The sequence below is a fragment of the Erithacus rubecula genome (assembly GCF_903797595.1).
Source record: "Erithacus rubecula genome assembly, chromosome: 13".
Taxonomy (NCBI): Eukaryota; Metazoa; Chordata; class Aves; order Passeriformes; family Muscicapidae; genus Erithacus; species Erithacus rubecula.
In genome coordinates, this window is record NC_136665.1 from 17,125,528 (window position 1) to 17,145,471 (window position 19,944).

A 19,944-nucleotide genomic window follows, 5' to 3' on the forward strand; every position below is an offset into this window, starting at 1 on the left:
GAGGAACACACCAAAAATGGCTCTCAGAGCTGAGGGGTGAACCTGCTGTGGGATAAACTGTCTGTCCAGCTCCTCTAGGTGTGTCAGCATGCCTTGCTCTTACACAGACTGTGCCAGCTCAGAAGGGCACAGGAGTATGTGAGTGGGTTTAACTGATTGACCTTTATTCTTTTGGGATTATAAGTAGAGTTTTAGGAGGGAAAAACCTTACCCATGCATCAGTTCAGCCCTCCCCTGGGGATAAATCTTCAGAAATCCAGGTGAAAAATCCCCAGTGTTGCAACCACTTTATCTTTTATCACAAAGTGTCAGCTCCACTGGTCCAAGGTTCACTTTCAACACTCTCCTGGAGGAACTCAAGGGAGAAGAGGCCCTGACTTAGTGAAATATCATCACCTTGGACTGATGTTGCCAGGTCTGCTCAGGACAGAAGAAATGGTGTGAGGGAAAGCCCTGCTGTGCCAGCAGCCTCCCCTCAGCACCAGAGCTTCTGTACTTTACAAAGCACCAGCACTGGGCACACACAAGGGCAGAGACTGCAGCTGCAGGCAAAGCTCCTGAGAAATCCAAACACACACCTCCAGCCTCAGGGGCTGTGAGAGGGGCCCGGGACCATTTGCAAGTGACAAAAACTGCATTAAGCCCTCAGTGTCACCTTCCTGGGGCAGAACACCCACCCACAGCCTCTGCTCTCCCTGGCAGAGAGACACAGAGAGAGACTGTCACCCCAGTCCCCTCCAGCCCAGGCTTGGCTGCTGACATTCACTGCTGGTGCTGGAGCCATCACCAGGGCTGGGCAGTGATGGAGAGAGTCACCCAGAGCACCCTGCATGCTCCTGGCCAGGCTGGGCAGCATGAGGGAGCACGATGGTGCCAGCCAAGGGGTGAACAGGATGGTGCCAGCCAAGAAGGAGCAGGATGGTGCCAGCCAAGGGGTGAACAGGATGGTGCTGGCCATGAGGATCAGGATGATGGCAGTCAGAGGAGGAAGAGGTTGATGCTGGCCATGAGAGGAGCAGGATGGTGCCAGCCAAGAAGGAGCAGGATGGTGCCCAGCAGACTCAGGACCTCAGGGAGCTCTGCTCCCAAGCCTGATGCCTGCGGGAGGGAATCAGCAGCCAGAAAGATCAAACACTTCAGATGTTTCTCTCCTGACTGCCAGTGTGAGCTGAAAGGAAAACCAGGGAAGTCTTAATGCTGGAGGGTGGAAGATGCTCCAGCCAGGCACTCACAGCAGTGCTGCTGCTCCCTGGGGTGGGGTCTGATGAGCCCCCCAGGCTCAGCTCACCCAGCTGTCCACACTGCTGGGGGATGCTCGTGCAGGTCAAACCCTTGAGCTGGGACCTCTTCCAGCACAGCTCTGCCTCCTGCAGCTCCCATCCACAGCACCAGGGTCAAGGCACATCACGGGCATTGAGGTGGCTGCACCCTGCAGATTTCCCTCCCCAGAAACCTTCTCCTTCATCCCTCGGCATCAGATGGATTGAACCAGATTTGCTGCACACGTGGCAACCAAATGAAATGGTTTCTTTGGCAACAATAATGAAAGCTTAGGAAAAAATCTGCTTTCTGTCTCCTGCGACTCCAGCAGCCCAGGTAACAGAGCTGGAAGCAGAGAACTGCAAGCATCTGCCTTGAATTACTGCCTCTGATAGGAATCAGACATGCACTCCAGCATGTCTGCTCCACGTTTATTTATTTATTTGGGGCCTGATTGATTTAAAGACTCCCTATTGCCTGAGCAGCAGCATGGCACAATAATTCACTTGATCTCTGATTTATATTTCATGTTCAAGTGAAGCAGGACGCTTCTGTCCAGCACAAGAGCTGTGTGTGCCAGCATTGTGCTCAGCAGCTTCAGAGAACCTGGGCACAGAGAAAAGCAAAAGCTGTGGCTGCAGAAGGGAATAATCACAAGATAAAAGCCCTGTTACACATCCAAAACTGTGTGGCCAGGGTCACAAACTGAAATGGGGACTCACAAATCGCTGTCCCTATTTGCCCCCTTGCACAATGCTCAGTCCCAGGCTGTGTTTTCCAGCCAGGATCTGTCCTATTTTACCCTTTTCCCCAAGCACTCCTCTCACCCCACTGCTCCAACAGCAATCCAGGGGCCAGTTCTGAGCTTTTCCCTGATGTTGGAAGACTTTGAGCCTTTTACAGCTCAGTGGGAGAGAGCACAAGGTCCAAGGCACTCTGGCCCTGGTGGTCCCTGGATTTCCTCTTTGACCCCATGCCAGCAGCCTGGGTGAGGTAACTGCACCTAATTAAGTCCCTCTGCTCTTCTGCCTCCCATATGGGAAAGGATCAAAGCTCTCCCCACCACACTGCAAAGGCAAGGGGGGCCCAGGAGGGGTAAGACAGGAAGGGTTCCTGGGCTGGGAGGGGGATACAGTCACAGACACCCCCTTTTTCCCTGCCAGCATCACCCTTCCTTGTGGCCCCTCCAAAAATCCCCAGGTACCTCTGGCTCCAAGCAGAGTCGGGAGCCCCAGGGGAGACAGGGCCAGCAGTGACCCCTTCACCCCATGCCCCACACCTCAGGGTGCCAAGGGCTGCAAACACCCCCAGGTGCTTTGCCACCACTTTAGTGGCACCAAAATTAGATGCGAGCTATTTCAAACACTCCTCCCTCCTTCCTACAGCAATTGTTACACGGAGCAGAGTTAAGATCTGCTATTCTCTGCTCTGCTTCCCACTTGGAAATACCTTCTAGAAATTAAGGAGGATAAAAATAGTAGCATTCAATGGGAGCAGGAGTGAGCTCTTCAGAAGGAGCTGCAATCGCCGCGCCCGCAGCCGCCGTGAATAGCACTGCCGGCTGATCTCCCTCAAAGCACTGCTGAATGAGCTCTTAGCTTCCTAATTTCAGGGGATGAAGTCCTTCCTGAGGCTGGGAAGATCTGGGCTTTCCAGATCTATTATTTTATATTAACTCCTCCTGGACAGCCTAATTAGACGAGGGAGAAAGGGCTGTTCCCTCCCCGCTTCGTTATCCAGGGCTCTTCCTCCTCCCGCAAGAGATTTTATTTGTGCTGCACAGAAGATTTATCAACTGCCTTTATAGCCCTCCCTGCACTAAATCACACTCCTAATGGATAGCCTGAGGTAAGAGCACCACTGTTTATTTTATTATATTTTTTTTAATCTATGGAATAGCAAGGATATATGCACACAGAGCTGCAGGCTGAGCTCTGCCTCCCCGGACAGCAGTTTAAAGACTCCCAAGTGGAATTACTTGCACTGGCCAAAATCCCAAGAGAGAGCTTGTGAAAGCCTCAGCAGGAGCATCTCAAGGTCCAAACACACATGACAAGCCAGGGATGACTAAAGCAAAGAGGCAGCTTTCCCTGCTCACCCTCTGCTTCTGTGTGTCACCAGATCTGTGACCAGATCCCAGGCCCCTGTCCCTGCAGGAACAGATTAGCTCCAGTTTTGCCAGCATCCTGGAAATAATCCAGATGTAGAGAGACAGTTAGAAAATCTCTATTTACCCTAGTCCAGACATTGAGAGTATTGTTAGAGCTAGAAAAAGAAAAGAGATAAGCATCTCTTGCTAGATCTCATGCTAGATAAAAAAAAAAAGCATTACTGGATTTCAGAGCTGTTTGAGATCCACTTTTGGAATGCCAATCCCCTTCTGGCAAACTCAAACATGTTGAGCACCAGGAGAGTCATTATCCCACTACAAATGAACTGCTGATCCTCTGTTGGTGAAATCATCTCCCAGTGTCCAGCAGGACAAGGCACAAACTCCCAGCCATGTGTCAAGTAGAACACTCAACCCATCAGCAGAGTAACTCCAGTGACCCAGGGCAGGCTCTCCCCAAGGTGAGGAAGGATGGTGATCTGCCCTCTGGTTTCAGCCAGGAGACCTGGGAGCTTCACATCCTGCTCCTGCTTCTCACAGTGTGTGGATATGGGGAGGAAAGGGACCACTCCAATGAAATCCTTTAGATAAAACCCTTCTCTGCACTGATTTAGCTCTCTGGCTGGCAGAGAGGGCAGAGTGAGCCCACAACACCCAGCTCAGGGCAAATCACCAGCTCTGCAGGAGAGTGCTGGCTCGTCACTGCTCTCAGTGGAGTCACCTCCCACTTGTTTTAACTCATTGCCTTTGACCTAATATCCTGATTGATGAGGTCTTTGGATATATAAATCTGTGGGATTTATAACTTGGCACAGAATGAAAATGATGATTGGCATCTCTAACAGGACTTGCAGAGGATACATGGGTTTGTTGGGACCCAAAAGCAGAGATGGACCTGTATGGTGAGATAAACTGATACAGGGAATGAGTGCAAGGCCTGACAAAGCTCTTGGTGAGAGGTGTCCAGAGGGGCACCTCCCCAAGCCTGCTACAGGATTGCTGGAAAAACAGAATGCAGGCTGCTCTCCTGCTGCTCTGCTGCCTGGCTCCTCCTGCCAAGGCCAGAGGGGATGGCAGGGGGATGGCAGATCCTGCAGAGGCCAGAGGGATGGCAGGGGGATGGCAGGGGAATGGCAGGGAGATAGCAGGAGGATGACAGGGAGATGGCAGACCCTGCAGAAGCCAGGGAAATGGCAGGGAATGGCAGGAGGATGACAGGGAGATGGCAGGAGGATGGCAGACCCTGCAGAAGCCAGGGGAATGGCAGGGGAATAGCAGGGGAATGGCAGGGGAATGGCAGACCCTCCTGGGATAACTGGGAACGTGCAGGCAGCCGACACAGACAGCAGCCAGGGCTGTCACAGACACCAGCCTGCACACAATTCCCAAAACCTGGCACCCCTGCCAGCCTCTCCCACCCCCCACCAGGCATTTCCCTCTCTGAGTGTCACCACAACTGGGGAGCTGTGCAGTCAGGGGAGGTTCCATCACTCATTTCCCCCGTGCCATTGTGGCACAGCAGCTCCCAGGTGGGTCCCTGCCAGAGGCTGTCACAGCCATCACATCCACGCTGCCACAACAACCCTGCCCCAGGAAACAGAGTATTCCTTTTCCAGGGATTGCTTCCCTAGCTGCAGGGCACATTCTCCTTCCTTAACTTCACACCAACAAAACTTGGGATGAATGAGGAGAACAATAGCAGCAGCTAAGTGCATTTCCATCCCCTGTCTCCTGGTAGCCAGCACGAGCCCTTGCATGGATGCAGGGATGCTGCCAGGCTTTTCAGGCTCTGCTGTCAAATCTGTTAAAGCCTGGATGCAGCACTAACCCTCAGCCAAAGCCTCAACCTCTCACAGAGGCTGAGCAGAGAGATTTTGAGATTTCAGAGGCTTCTCCTTGCTGGGGATGAAGAAAGGGGACATGTGCATGTGAGAAAGGCTGAAAGGCACTGGCTGTTTGCTGCAGAGGCACCCACAGGGTTCCCCTGGCTGCAGGGCAGCTTCTGCCTCCAGGCTCTCTGTGGAGCCTCTTCCAAAGCCATTGGGAGGCTCAAGGCTGATGGATGTCTCTTCAAACCTTTAAAAAAACCTGGATGTATAAATAAATTAACCCACCCAGAGAGTAGCATCAGCCTTGATCCCTAACCAGTTCCTTCTGCTGCTCCATAATTTTTTCTTTGTTGGATCAGAAAGAAATTAATTTAATAGAAAGCTACTTTTTTCCTGCCTTTTTTTCATCTCATTTTTATAAACCCCATAGGAAAGTAAAGCATATGAACAGAGACAGCCTACTTGCTGTGGAAGCCAATTTGCAGAGTAAGACAGCAATAACCACCCAAAAGGGGTGGGAGGGATTGTTGGCCCTATTTACTCTTGGCTTATACTGGGGATTCCTCAAGAGAGTCAGAAAAAGAGTAAATCCCTATCAGAGACAACTTTTAACAAGTTGTGCTTTTAAACTTCTCTGCACTTTTAGCCTGCCCCATAGAAAATCTCTACAACCTATGTAAAAGTACACTATCTATATTTAAGATTACAGCTTGTATGTATTAGATAGGTATCAATTCCTGGGTGAAGGCAGAATTAAAATTTCAGTGGTTCTGCTTCTCTGCTGTGAGCTTTAATCCCTCCTAAAATACACACACAAACATGGAAAACTCCTCCTGCCAACTCCACACCAAACCTCCTGGGCAGCATGAATCAGACAGCACAGCATGAGGAGGAACAAAAATCAGCTTTATCCATTCCCATTCCACTTACCTGGGCCACTACATGCTGTTCCTACAGCATTCCAGCCCCCTCCTGCTCACAGGGATATTCTGTACCCAAATTCAGCCCCCATATTGGCTTTTTCCAACACATGAGAGAAACTTAAACACTTCAAATCCCCTCCCTCTCACACTGTCCAGCTCCAGCAGCTGTGGTAAATTAAAAAGCTTCCTAAAAACCTTTTGAGATATTGTTATCAAGTGTGTGCAACACTGGAATTTCACAGTATTTCTGGGAATCTCAGCTTTGGATGCCTCTGCCTCACCTGCTGGCAGGAGGAAGGGAGGATTGCCAAGGCAGGGATGTGGAGCAGCAGGGATTCTCACACTGGGACTCTCTGGTTGCCACTGTGCCATTTTCAGTCCTTCTCAGAATGGTTTTGGAGAAGGGGGGAGGTGGAACAGCCTCTTAAAGACATCAGAACACTTTTGACAACTCCTAATGATGAAAGAAAAGAAGATGGAAAAAATTAAGACTATTAGAAAGTAATGAAATTTCAGTATCCTGGGAATAACAAATAGTCACGGTGGAGAGCAACCTCTCTCTCTTTTCCTTTTCCTTTCTGCTTGAGACAGAGGAGAACAGGGAGTATTTGTTTCTTGATTCCTCATCTAGGAAGCACAACTGGCTCGTGCCTTCTGTGCTTCCTGCACAGGCAGGGCTGCCAGATCAGCTCCTGCTGTGTGAGGAGTGATCCCTGTCTGAGGAGCAAGAGGGGACTGCAGCAAGTGCTGAGATGTGCAGCACTGGCTGCAGGAAGGCAGCATTTTTACCTTTATCAATACTAACTGCAGACCAGTCAGCACAGAGTGTTCTTCACTGCCACAGGCTTCCCTGCTCTGCCATGGGGAAGTTTTGCAAGTGGGATAATTGCAGTGGTGTGAAGTGCTTTGATTAGGAAATTCTGAAGCAGCTTTTGATGTTATTGGTGATCTCTGCATGCAGGTTTGTCCTCTGCTGAGAATAAACGATGAGAAAACACGACTGAAGTTTCCAGTGTCTTCCTATCAGATGGATTCAGCTGGAATCAGCATCAGCCCCAGCCCTGTCTGGAAAAGGCTCCATACAAATATCAAGCAATCCATCATCGTAAGGAAAAACAGCAAACAAGCCTTGCTGTGTTTGCTGACAGCAGGAGCAAAGGCAAGCAAGACTTGGGCATGTAAATATTCAAGGAACAGCCAAGAGAAAGGCAGGCAGAGAGCCCCAACACTTCCCTCTCCTTGTTGCAACTAAAAAGCCAAGAGGGCATCCAGGTGTTATAAAATGCAGCCAGTCTCCCTCCACATTCCAGATCCTGCTGGTTCTCCAATTCAGTTTGTTCTGGTTTTCTTTTAATCTGATCCATTTGTGAATCACATGTGAAGTTTCACAGCTCTGCTGTTTAAAGCATTATGGACTCAGGTTTGCCTTTAAACAGCCAAGTGGGGCTGTAGGAATAATTCCATCCTGCTGCCAGGCAAGCCACCAGCCAGGATCTGAACACGTGCATCCTGGAGGGATCCACAAATCCGTGAGTGGGGCACTGCAGCATCCTCCTGCAGTGACAGCCAGCAGCAGCTCCAGCACTGCAGCTGGCCCTTGGCTCACACGGCTCCAAGACAAGGAATTTCCAGACCAGTCAGCTGAAATCCCAGCAAACTGGGCAGGCTCTGATGGAGATCACACTGCCATGGAAGTTTTTGCTGGCTCCATTCAAGCCTTTACCTTGACATTCAAGCATCCAGGTGATGAAGATGAGGCTGCCTCCTCCTCTCCCTGCAGCTCTTGGGCTTTGCCCCCACGGTGGCTCTGGCACCTTTGGCTGGTCACAGGTTGAGGACAGGGTCTGTACACTCCTCAAACAAGGATTGTTCCTCTGCTCAGTCCTCAGCATGCCAAGAAAGTGCTTTTCAGGTCTGTGGAACAACCACTACCTTTCCTGTTTCTTCTCATTCTTGGCACAAAGGCCTTGAATCGCTTCCAGCTGAGGTTAAAAGCATTCAAGTGTCTGTTTGCACATGGGGTTTTCTAAAGCGACCTCTATTTGCAACACACATTCCCTCAGCATACCTAAAAGTGTCCAAATGCCTTTTCATTTAGGAACTGCCCTGGTATTCCCAGGAAAAATATTTTGTCCCCTCAGCCTTTTATCTGCTGCTTTGTTTTCAAATTTCAACTTCATATTTGAACAGTTTTATCACATATCTCCCATCTTGGGTGGTGGAGGGGAAACACGAACCAGAAAGAGCACAGTAATTCACATCACCTTGTTTCCTAGACAGAGCACCAAAACACTGCTTGCAAAATACCACTATTTTTATGCTATCAAAATACAATTAGACTCTCAATTACATTTTATTAAATTTACCCCTGGGACTTTGTTAGAGCGAAGGAACTCCCAAGGGCTCTCAGTAAATCCTCTGTGCTAAGCTTTGCCACTCCAGCAGCTACAGAAACAGGAAAAATTATTATTTCCAGGGACCAGAAACCCAAATTCTGCAGACACATCTGCCCCAAAGTCTCCCCATGTCATGAGTCTCAGGGAACAAATTGGATTTACTCCCTGGACTGAGGTTTTCCATGGGCACAACCTGTGTTTGCAGAGGTGGGTGCTCGAGCTGTGGCTCAGGAACGAGCTGGACACGCTGAGGAGCTGCTCCAACAACAGGACTATCCACCTCTTCTGAATACTGGCATCTCCCAAAAAAGAGAGCTTTCAGATTTAATTAAATTTTACTATTTTATTTGTGAAAAAACTACAAGCAGAATTAATAAATAGACATTTCTATTTAAAGCAGGAAAATGATAAAGTGGCTTCTAATAACAGTCGTGCACATGCCAGTAACAGGAATATATTAACATCTTTTATTTGCTAGACAAAGAGCAGTGTCCAATATAAATTTCCCAAAAACATTTAAGACCTGTGAATTTCTGACCAGTTCACAAAACCACCATTGACACTTTAGCATGAAGATTAAAACAAACCTAACAGGACTGTCAGCTCTAAAGACTTTACAGAGCGGAAAAACTTTCAGAAGCGTTATACAAGCTGTCTTTCTGGGCAAATGAAAAATAGAGCTCGTATAATACATTAACATAAAAATCCACAAGATAAGATTATGTTTTGACATACTTAAACAAGCATTCTATATTTGTCTCCAACAAACAAAGCTAAGGAAATAATGTAACCATCTTTACACAGTAAATTAAGGTTACAAGTCATACACAAGAACAGAACTGCTTGCGCATTAAAAACTGTTCAGCTCCATTGTCATACTCTAAATGTTGGCTCTTAAAACCATTCGGTTACATACAAGCAAAGGTTATTATATAGTCAGCAATTAATAAATTTTCAATAATTTAAGTTTATGGTAGAGCTTAAAAAAGTAGACTGAGAATGATCTTGGTAAGGCAGGTGAAAATATCTCAGTGGAAATAAACTCACAGAAGCTGCTGCCAAATTTTGGATCTGTCCAATTTGAAGCAAAGTTCCAATTGAAATAAATAGCCTGGTGGTGTAAAACGCTGTCACCTTTCCTTTGCAGAACTACGTCAACTGAGCGAGTCAGGCAAGCTGTGTGGGTGTCTGTGTGTGTCTGTGTAAGAGTCGAAATTGGCCATCGGAACACTGTGCTTCACTTACCTGGGCACTGAACACCATGAACCTGGTCCTTCCCTACACTAGTGTTTGCTTGGTTTGCTTCTGGAACACCTTCCCCACCACGGCGGAGGGAGCCCCCCCTGCAGCAACGCCAGCCTCCCAAACCAAGGGAGAAAAGCTTCATTCAAACCCACCAGGCAGCAGCTAGGGAGCAGGCTGGGGGCTCAATGCTTAGCTAGCACTTCCTAACTGATTGCAGAATTACAGGTCACTCCTTCCAAAGAAGTTTTTTCCCATCTGTTTATAGCAAGCTACTTCACCGGGGAGGCACGCCAAGGGACAGATGTTACCGACTTTACCACGAGGGTACGGCGTTAAAGCTTTTTAACTGATCTACAGGTCTAGTTTCACTTGAAAAAGAAGCAATTTCCTGGTACACACAATGCTATTTTTTTTTCTTTTTTTTTTCTTTTTTTTTGCACAAATTCCCAGATCCAACGAAGAAGGTGAGCACGTGGTTTGACTTGAAGCACCAGAATGAGCCCTGCTGAGGCAGGCAGGACCTGCCACTCGCTCACGCTCTTGGTTGGATCACGGCCGAGATGCACGCAAGCCTAATTGATAATGGATCATTTATAAAGCAGTGCAAAATATACAAGTTCAGGGGCATCTTCAAAAAATCTCTCTTAAAAAATTATTCCAATACATTTCAGTAAAATAAATAAATATGGCTGACCAGTTTACCCTCCCTGAGACCCTTAAAGGAATAGTAAAAACTGGAAAAGGAATGTCTTTGCAATATCCCACTAATGTTAAAATGTGGATTGAGATATTCATAGTATTTAAAACTATGTATAATAAATTGTCTTGATGCTCATAGGAAGCATCTGTTTTCCTTTGGTTCTTTAGTACTTTTAAAAATGCTTACAAAAGACAGTCTATACTGTGAATATAAGCAGAATTAAGTTGGGGTGCCCATGTTAACATGTTCAGAATAAAACCACTGCTGCCAAGGCACTGCCACTGCACATGCCTTGAAGCAGGGGCTCTACCAGATCCCTTACTCACACATTTCTGTCACCAGTGTGAAAGGAACCTACATCTGCTACTCAAAACCACACAGATTTTAAAAGAAATCTTAAATCAGTTGCCTCCACAAAGAGAAATTTCTCTTGCCAAGCAAATAATTCAAAATATAACAAACAGGCACAAAGTTGTCAAAATGTGGCCCTCTTTCATCATGCCCAAAAGTTATGCATTTGATGTCAGATGAAGCCACAGCCTCTGTGCCTGAAATTACTGCAAAGCACCCTGGGGCCACTAAATAAAGATGAAAAGCCAAAGAGGTCTGGGGGTTTGTTTTGCTTTTTAAAACAAAGTTTGTTTCACCTCTTTAGCCTAATGTTTTAGCAGGATAATGCATGGAAGGTAAACTGTAAAGCAACACTAACAGGCCAGGAAAAGAAATCATAGTCTGGATAGCTTTAGAGTAAGAATGAAGGAGATGCTGGTCATGAGCACGAGTCACGCATCGCTCACTTGCCAGCACAAAAACTTTTCCCTACTTTTGCTCCCACAGCAGGAGACTTGGAAGTGTCCAAATGCTGACAAGCCCATCACTGGACAAGATGCTGTTCAGAAACCACTCCTGGGATACAGATGGACTTCAAGGATAAGAGCCACCCCAACAGCACGGACAGGACAGACGGAACAGGGCTGACAAGCACCGACCCACATGTGGCTGGAGCAAGCACCAGCTCGGTTCCTGGAATCAGGATTGCTCCAGGCTCCCTGCTGCCTTCAACCCACAGCAACCACTCCAGTTCTAGTCACCTCAGGCACTGAGGCTGCTGGCTGGAATTCATTAACAACACCAACACGTGTGGGACTGGCTGTGCATGACACAGCCAGGCTGGTGTTACCGAACACACGGATCCGTGGTGCAACACCAGCAGTCTGGCTGGGAATGGTTCTGCTCCAGCTGGGCATGGACCTGCCCATCACCAACCTGAGTGACCCTAGGGGAAACACCAGCTCCCTGGAGCAATCCCCTCTCATCTCAGATCCCAAGCTGTAACAATGAAAACTGTGTCCAGTACACTCTAGCCATTGCTTAGGGAAGAAACGGGGAGGAACGATAGAGAGAACAGGTCCCATCCAGGTTCAAACCTTCAGGAACACTTTTCACCTAAGACCAGTTCCATTTCAGTTTCAGTACTTTCACAGAAGGGGACTGCCCCAGATCTTGAACTGTTCAATTATTTTGTTTTATCACTTCACAGTGTTTCAAGCACCAGCGTTTCCATGTATTGGTTTCAAATAACCCTTTATATATATTTATTTATATATATATTTATATATAATTTATATCAAAACTGATAGTACACAGTATAACTGGAAGAAGAACTGAACTTAAAAAGGATATGTTGAAAGAGGATGGAGTTTGTGAATGCAATAAATAAAGCCCCCTTCCCACCCCACCCGCTCCCTACCCCAAAAACAAAAAGTTGTCATGTTCATGGAAAATTGTGCACAGCAGATATTATAAAAAAGTAGATTCAGGAGCACATCCAATTATAAATGATTGTTAGGAAAATCATATAAAACAATGGAATACATAAAAGTGTCAAGAGTAATTGCTAGGGTGAGAAATTCCTTGGTGGCCAGATGCCCACGGCAAGCAGAAATGATCCTGGTTGCATCAGTAAGAGGTCGATGTCCGAGAAAGTGTGTTCAAGCACAGAAGAGGCTCTCCAGGATCTGAACAGCGTGGGCAGGTGGAGTGTTTGAATTTCATACCCTGATTCATAGTTTCCACAACTCCATGTGCAATTTTTCAGAAAGATTCGTCGTTGACTGCCGACATGTCCCCCTTGGGCGTGGAGGAACGGGACGAGCCCTTGTCTGTGCTCTCAGAGCCCGAGCTGCTCTGATTCTGTTGTTCTGATCCTGCACTGGAGGTCACTGTAGAAGACGACGTGGATGAAGAGCGAGTCTTTTCTTTAAAGTCTGTGATAATTACTGTGACATTTCCCACTGTGACTGCCAGCTGCTGTGCGGTACTTCTGTCCACATTTTTCAGTCTGGGTCTAAAATGAATGAGAAGATATTTAATAAAAGGATAAAAATAAAGGAGAAAGGGAAAGTTCATTAGGAAAAGCATTTGAAAACAAACTCGGTGTGACTCGTGCTCCCTTGCCTGTGCAGATAGCAGTGGCTGGGAGGAGAAGCCAGGCAGGCAGAGTGCTGCAGAGCACAGGGTGAAGTGTGACCTGCTCCTGTGCCAGCCAGGCTCCCTGTGCCTCTGAGGCTGTGGAGCACACTCAGCCCCACAGAACAACCTGCTTCACAAAGCTCTGCACAGTGAGTCTCCTGCAGGCTTCTCCCTATCCAACCCTGCCAGAAAGAGGACACCAGAGCAGAGCCAAGCGGACAGGAGCCAGACAGAGCGAAGGATCTCCTCCCCAAGGGGCAGATGAAAGAGTTCTCTTATCTAAATTCACCATCTCATCATGTGCCCTGATGTTATGAGACAAGGCTGTGACTCTGCAATACAAAACCACATGAAAGCATTCGGCCACGGCTCTTTCATTCCCATGTTGGAACTCTGCAGCTGCAAACAACACAGGCACTGGGACAACTTGGCTTCTCTTTCAGCTGCTTTGAGCTTATACAAATCAGATGCCCAATCAGCCTATGGATAAAGTGGCTCAAAATGTTCCCTCTGGAATCGAGACTATTGTAAATAAAATCCAGAATGTACAACGGTATTTTTTGCAGCCAGAGCTTTTGGTTAGGGGAAAAAAGGGGGAGAAAAAAAATTACAAACCACCTGAAAAGAACCCGCTGGTATTTATTGCTCAGGATTATCTCGGTAATTTGCATGCTGTGCTATCATTCAATTAGTAATGTAGCTAATAAGGGTCGAAGCTCTAGGAAGCTGACATTCTCAAGCACATTTCATGGGCTGGTCCAAATCTCTGCTTCAACAAGCTTTGGACACTCCTCCAGCTACAGCAAATTCTAAGTCAGCTGCGGTGACTGCTGTAATTTACAGCTTTTGCTCCTAATTAAGGGTCAGGCTTAAGCAGTGGAATATTCCCAATAGGGAAATTAAAAAGGAGAGTCTTTATACATCAGTGAAAAGTAGCTTGCTGAGAGCTGCCTTATTGAGAGGGATGGAGGGAAGGTTAGTTTACTTTGGGATCAAGCTCCAGCTTTTAAACCACTCTGCCTTTTCTCCTCCTCACTTGCAGCACACAAGGCTAGTGCAGTGAAACAGAAAAAGAGGGAATTAAGCTCATTTTCTACCCACTATGAATACGCAATGGCTTGCAGTGGTAAATTAACAAGGAGAAAAGTCCTTAAGCAGTTGTCCAAGTGGTATTCCAGAATCAGAGAGAAGAGAAAAATGCATTGAGGATGGATATACAACTTCCAAAATAGAACAATTGCATTTCTGCAAACTTCCTCACCAAAAATGAAGTTACCACACCAAAAATAGTGTTTTCTTATCTAACCTAGGAGACTGCTGCAATTTGTAACAAGTATCAGAGGAAAAGCATTTTTAATAGACAGAAAATACAAACAAAAACCCAAACTACTGCTGCACTGGGCTAACACTCAGTAAAACACCTACTTGCAGCAGCCCCTTGGCTCTGGGACCGGCGTGTCCAAGCCTGGAGCTTGGGTTCCCAGGGCAGGGAGATGCAGCCACGCTGCACAGCCCCACTCACAGGAGCTGCCAAGCTGCACACACAGCCAGGGGGAGATGAAATGATGCCACCTGGTTTGTGGCTGACATCAAGGCCAGCTGGCTCAGCAGCTTTTGGGGTTTCTGTCCCGGCAGATCCCCCGCTGTTCCCGGAAGCGCAGCACGAGGACGTGTTTTCCTCCCGAGCCCTGAGCTCCTCTAGGAAACCCAGCTCTTCCTGGAATTTGCCTCAGTCATTTGTTTCCTCTTGTACTCAGAAAGAGCCAAAATGCTGGCCCAGATACCTGAACAGAGCCTGCTGCCTCCACCTTCCTGCAGGGTTGGATGTGAAATCCAGCTACTGCTTGTTGAAAGGCAGCTGAGTTGTAATTAGTTTAAAAAAAAATAAATAAAAAGAAAAAAAATATGGAACTGGCCATGCATCTTTAAATGCCATGACAAAGTTACATGGAAGGGCTGAGGTACAGGATTTCCCCACAGTGCCACTCACAAACATTAAACATTCCAATTATGACTTATAGAACTGAGACTCCCAGTCATTTCTCTGGGAGGTTTTCAGGGTTTCCCCTGTACAAAGAGCTGATTAAGCACAGATGGAAACCACCAATCTCTTCAGCACATGTATACAATTTTTGCATCTTATAGAAGAAAGGGATTGGCCCACTCATGTTATTTTGCAAAATTAAACACCCTGATGCTTCATGTTTACTGCAAAAAAAGTTTTATGGCTAAATAAGTGAAGTGTTTCAAAACATTCAATCTGAAAGTACACAGGAAGGCATGGTATAAACCAAGATATTTTGTCAGAAACAGGCATGGTATCCAACAAATTTAAACAGGATTCCTTAAAAATCCAGAGAGCCCTAAAAGACAATTTACAAAAAGCCCAGAACAACTGTTAAGCAATCTGGGCATGAAAAAACTTAGCATTCTGTAAAAATCAGAAAAAACTCTAGACAGCACTCCTGAGAACAGAATTGCCAGAAAAGTTCCACTAAACAAAACATTTAAACAGACAGTTTAAGTAGTAAAGGAGATGAGGTATCCTTTAAAAATACCCAGCTAGACCTGGTACTATTAAGGCTTAATTAGGCCTGGCAAAAGCTTGCCACAAAACACGGACTAAAATATTTTGCAGCAGACAGAGTGACTCCTTTAATGAGTAAAAACAATTATTTGATGTAATCTCTCAATGTAATATTATGTCATTAGTCAGGTACATCAAGTCTCCTGCATCCTAAGTCTCAAAATAAGTACCATTGAAAGAAGAATAGGACAAGAAAAGAGTTATTGTAATAAAACTGCCTCTCTGTATCCAAATCAGGAATGGACACTTCACTCTTTGGGGGCTGAGGAAGAGTTAACAGCAGTCCCTGCAAACAGCTCAGGCTTGGAGTACAGCAGGTTTCACACTGCCCTCACTACATTCCAGTGGGTTACTGTGCAAAGGATATTCCCTCTTTTTAGAGATTTTCATGCTATTACTTAAAAACTTCCAAGACAAAGAGTTTTCTGCTGTCACACCTTGCCAACTTGTTGCCAACAGTGGTGCCACCCATATCTCCCATGTGCTTTACAAGTGTTTGCAGCTGATACTGCCCCAGTTCATGTGGCTTCACTATAAAACACCTATTTTACAGCACTTAGAGAGCTGCAATTCTTCTACAGCCCACACAGGCAAAGCCCAGTTCAGCTCTGCCTCTTGTAGCTCTCAAGTTCAATAATACAAAAGCTGTTCTGTGATGCTGAATTTTTGATTAAAAAAATGGAAGAACAGTACAGGCAAGACTAGGAATAAACTGCTCTCCATACGCTCATTTCAAACTTAGACAAATATCAAACCAGCCATTTGTGCTTTTTGCTGATAGCAAGATCCCAACAAATCTGTTCATGTATACTTAGTTCCTGTATACCTGGAAAATTATCTTGACAATTACAGTGACTGAATTACGGATAAGGAAGTAAAAAAGTAACCTTTGTTACTGTTATCGAGCCATGATAAGAATTTGATACGATTGCTGGTTAATGTTTTTCCCCCACTGTGTCTACAGCCAAAAGCATTACTACCCAACTGACAATACAATTATTTCAGCAGAGAAATGAAAACAGAATGGACAACAGAGTTAGTATTTCCAAAGCCTGAATCTATCCTCACTAGCAGAGTGCTCATGTGCTCATACATCAAGAAAAGAAATGTTTGCTTTTTAACAGAGCTCTCAGATACCACAGGCTCAACTTTAGTCTAGTTACCTTGAAGTGTGATTTGAGTCGCTGGTCTTTGTTGTAGTATTCCCAGACTGTATGCTGTTTGCTTCACTAGGAGGATCTTTCACAATATCCGACTTTGGTCTGCAAGAATTGGAGGGAAGAGGGAAATTAGAATGTTGGTTTAACTGCACAATTAACCATTGCACAGTGCTACTGAAATCACATCACATCACACTGCATCCTTCAAACTTACTTAGTCTTCTTGTTAGTGTTCTTCTTTGTAACACTTGGACTAATTTCCTTCTCTTTGTCAGGTTTTTCTTTGTCTTGTTTTTCCACTTTTTCCTTCTTCTCCTTCTTAGGTGGTGGTGGGGTTGCATATTGCTGGGCAACTTGTTGTGCCACCAGCTGAGAGTTTATTCTAGGTTTTCTATAATGACAATGAAAAGAGAGATCTATAGTCAGTCTTATATAGTAAAAAAAACTATACCGAGAGCAGTATGAAGATTTATTTCAGCAACCAGGGAAGAACACTCCACTTAAAGAACCAAATGGATGTCCTTATTTGATGTGAAGTACTACTGCTGTAACCAAACAAGACAGAAATGTTTAAAGAAAGAAATACTCTGAACTGCTGTTTCATCAGGTTTTAGCATCTAACTGTTAAGTATAATGCTCCCTTTCTTCATCTATGTCATGAAATCACAGCCAATTTTGGGGGAGACTATAGTGAAAAAGCAGCTTTCAAGAAGCTGCCAGCCATACACTGTGGCTATGCTCTAAGAAAAGGAACAGAATGTGACAAAAGAAAAGTTTCCTGATAAACATCAGCCTCCTTCATATCCTTCAGTTTAATGTCTCCAGTAAGCTTCTGGTTCAGCAGCAGCAAACCTTGCCCAAATAACAAAGAGCATGAGAAGGTAACTGAGACGCCTTTGTCCCGAGGGCTGGGCTGGCCCGAGCACAGGAGACAAGGGGACATTGACACTCCCTGGGACAGCCGTGCCAGCCTCCGACACACCGAGCTCACCCCATTGTCCCCAAACAAAACACAGCCCCGAAGTGCCTGCCACAGGCTGCTGCACTGCAAAGTGTGCCTTACACAGAGAGGGGCTGAGCACCAACACCTTGGCTATTGATCCTCACATCTCCCACAGGAATCGGTACCTTTGTCTCTCCTGCATTCCTCACCCAAATTCTGATGTCCTCTCCTGACAACTCAAAAACTTTCCCTCCTGGCATATCACAAATACTCGGACTATTTATCATCGATTTAATCCCTTCAACACTCCAGAAAGATCTATGCTCCCTGCGACCACACATCTCATGGGAGAGGAACAAAACCAGGTTATCAACTCCCTGAGTTATCCATAATAAACCAAATACTAATTGCAACAGTTGCACGGGCTTGTCCAGAGCTGTTAAATTGTTCATAAATACAATTCAAATTTTGCACCTAGATCAGACTACAACAGATTGCCAGTGAAAGCTGCACCCAAGTACCATCAGCTCTACAGTTGGCACACAAAACCCCAGGGGTTTGTGCTGCAGAGCTCTGTACCTGCACCCAGCTTTTACTACAAACATCTAGAGAGGTTTCAAGCACCTACTTAGTGGTGTGATGTGTTGAAAAAAATACTATAAAACATTAATTGCTCATGCATAACATTTGCACTGAGAGATGATACACACAAGGGAACACCCAGAGAATTTCTACTCCCTGTCATGGGAAAATCCAAATATCTGCTAAGGTCTCTCTTGGTATTGGTTTCCTGTATAATGGTACCAAGATGTTCTTATTAAAGCCAGATATACTCAAGTATTTCATTTCTCAACCACAGATTATTATAAAATCTATGCAACAGGTTGTAATCAGGTCTCTGACCCATCTTGACAGCTCTGGCATTTCAACTTTTCATAGAAAAAAAAAAAACCAAAAAAACAAAAAAACCAACAACAACATAGAAACTGTAACTCATCTGATGCTACAATCTGCATACACATCTGAGTGAACAATGATCTCATATTCAGCCTTAAATAACTGTGCTTCTGAAATGTTTTGTAGGTCAGATCAAGCAGCTACCTGTTCCACAGAACACTGAAGATATTTAGCATCCTTGAAATCCAGTACACAGCAATTTCTGTCTCTATGACAGAATAAATACGTAAAAAGCACTTTGGTTACATGGAAAAGATTTTCAGATTGATGCAACCACACTAAAAGCTGACAACAGTAACTTGTGTCAAGCAACCCGCTCACCGCCTACTGAAAAAAAAGATAAAATGTCAAGAAATCTTCAAAGAGAGGGCAGATACCATCTCCCTGCATGATTATACATGATTAACCTCACTGCTTGAAGCTGCCACTTCTGCCCAGACTTACAGTTATTTGCTGTTTACACAAGCAGCTGAGTCAGAAACCTGAGCCATTCATGGGAAATCCCAATTCATGAATCTGAGAGATTTTCCCACTTTGCACAACCCTGATGTGCTCCTTGTGATGTGATTTCCAAGCCTTGTGCCCAACCTGTGCAGCTGCCCAGCTGCCCTTCCTGCTGCAGGAGTGCTGCACTGCTCAAAATGAGACACAAATTTTAAAATGCAAACTAAAATAAAAACCAAACCCATAAATATGTCCCTCTGTATTTCCCTAGAGGCTGGAATGGCAAAAGGACCAATCTTAAAGCACTCTTGTGGAGATGCTGCCCTGTGCTCTTCTGCTCCTTATCTGTGCCTGTGACAGCACATTGCATTTATTAAGTTTTATCATTTCCTGGCCAGTCACTCACTTAACCAGCATAACTTCTCCAAAATTCATATTTACATAGTCCCTCTTACCCACCAGGATGGTTTGCTGGTGAGGGCAAAGCCAAAACTGGAAGGGAAGAGAGTGGGAAGGAGGCAGGGAGCTGTGGGAAGGAGAGGCAGCCCTGCCCATGGGATCCCTCCTGCACGAGGGAGGGAGCACAAAGCTGCTGAGACTCTGGTCTGCACTGAGCATCTTTCAAGATCTGCTGCACTACTAGAACAGTTTTTTTTTAATAATGAAAATAACCCAACAACTTTCCAGCTCCTAATCTGTTTCACCCATGCCAGCAGCAAGCTTAGGAAAAGGATAAAATCCAGGTAATTTAAGTAACTGGCACAGTAATAGTAATAATAATAGGAGAAATAAAATCCTTCAATAAGGCCCACACTGCCACTACAGCCAGGACACACTGGTTAAAAGCTCTTTACTAAGAAGCCAAGCAAAGCAAGTTGAGCAGCACATTTTCAACCACAGCAAACTATAACCATAGGA

At 45.7% G+C, this 19,944-nt stretch overlaps 1 protein-coding gene across 3 annotated transcripts in view; it reads right to left on the reverse strand.

The window, feature by feature from the left end:
- Positions 1–19,944, reverse strand: part of RYBP (RING1 and YY1 binding protein) — a 137,178-nt gene that overhangs the window by 82,553 nt on the left and 34,681 nt on the right. For 2 of the 3 annotated variants that reach the window (XM_079317369.1, XM_079317370.1), the window contains exons 3-5: positions 16,897–17,073; positions 16,686–16,784; positions 8,963–12,810 (exon numbers count right to left, since the gene is read on the reverse strand). In XM_079317369.1, coding sequence (XP_079173495.1) covers positions 12,558–12,810; positions 16,686–16,784; positions 16,897–17,073 — 529 coding nt within the window. In that variant the 3' untranslated portion in view covers positions 8,963–12,557. Of the gene's footprint in view, positions 1–8,962; positions 12,811–16,685; positions 16,785–16,896; positions 17,074–19,944 lie in introns of those variants that run through there. The other variant, XR_013775757.1, reaches the window with a different exon arrangement.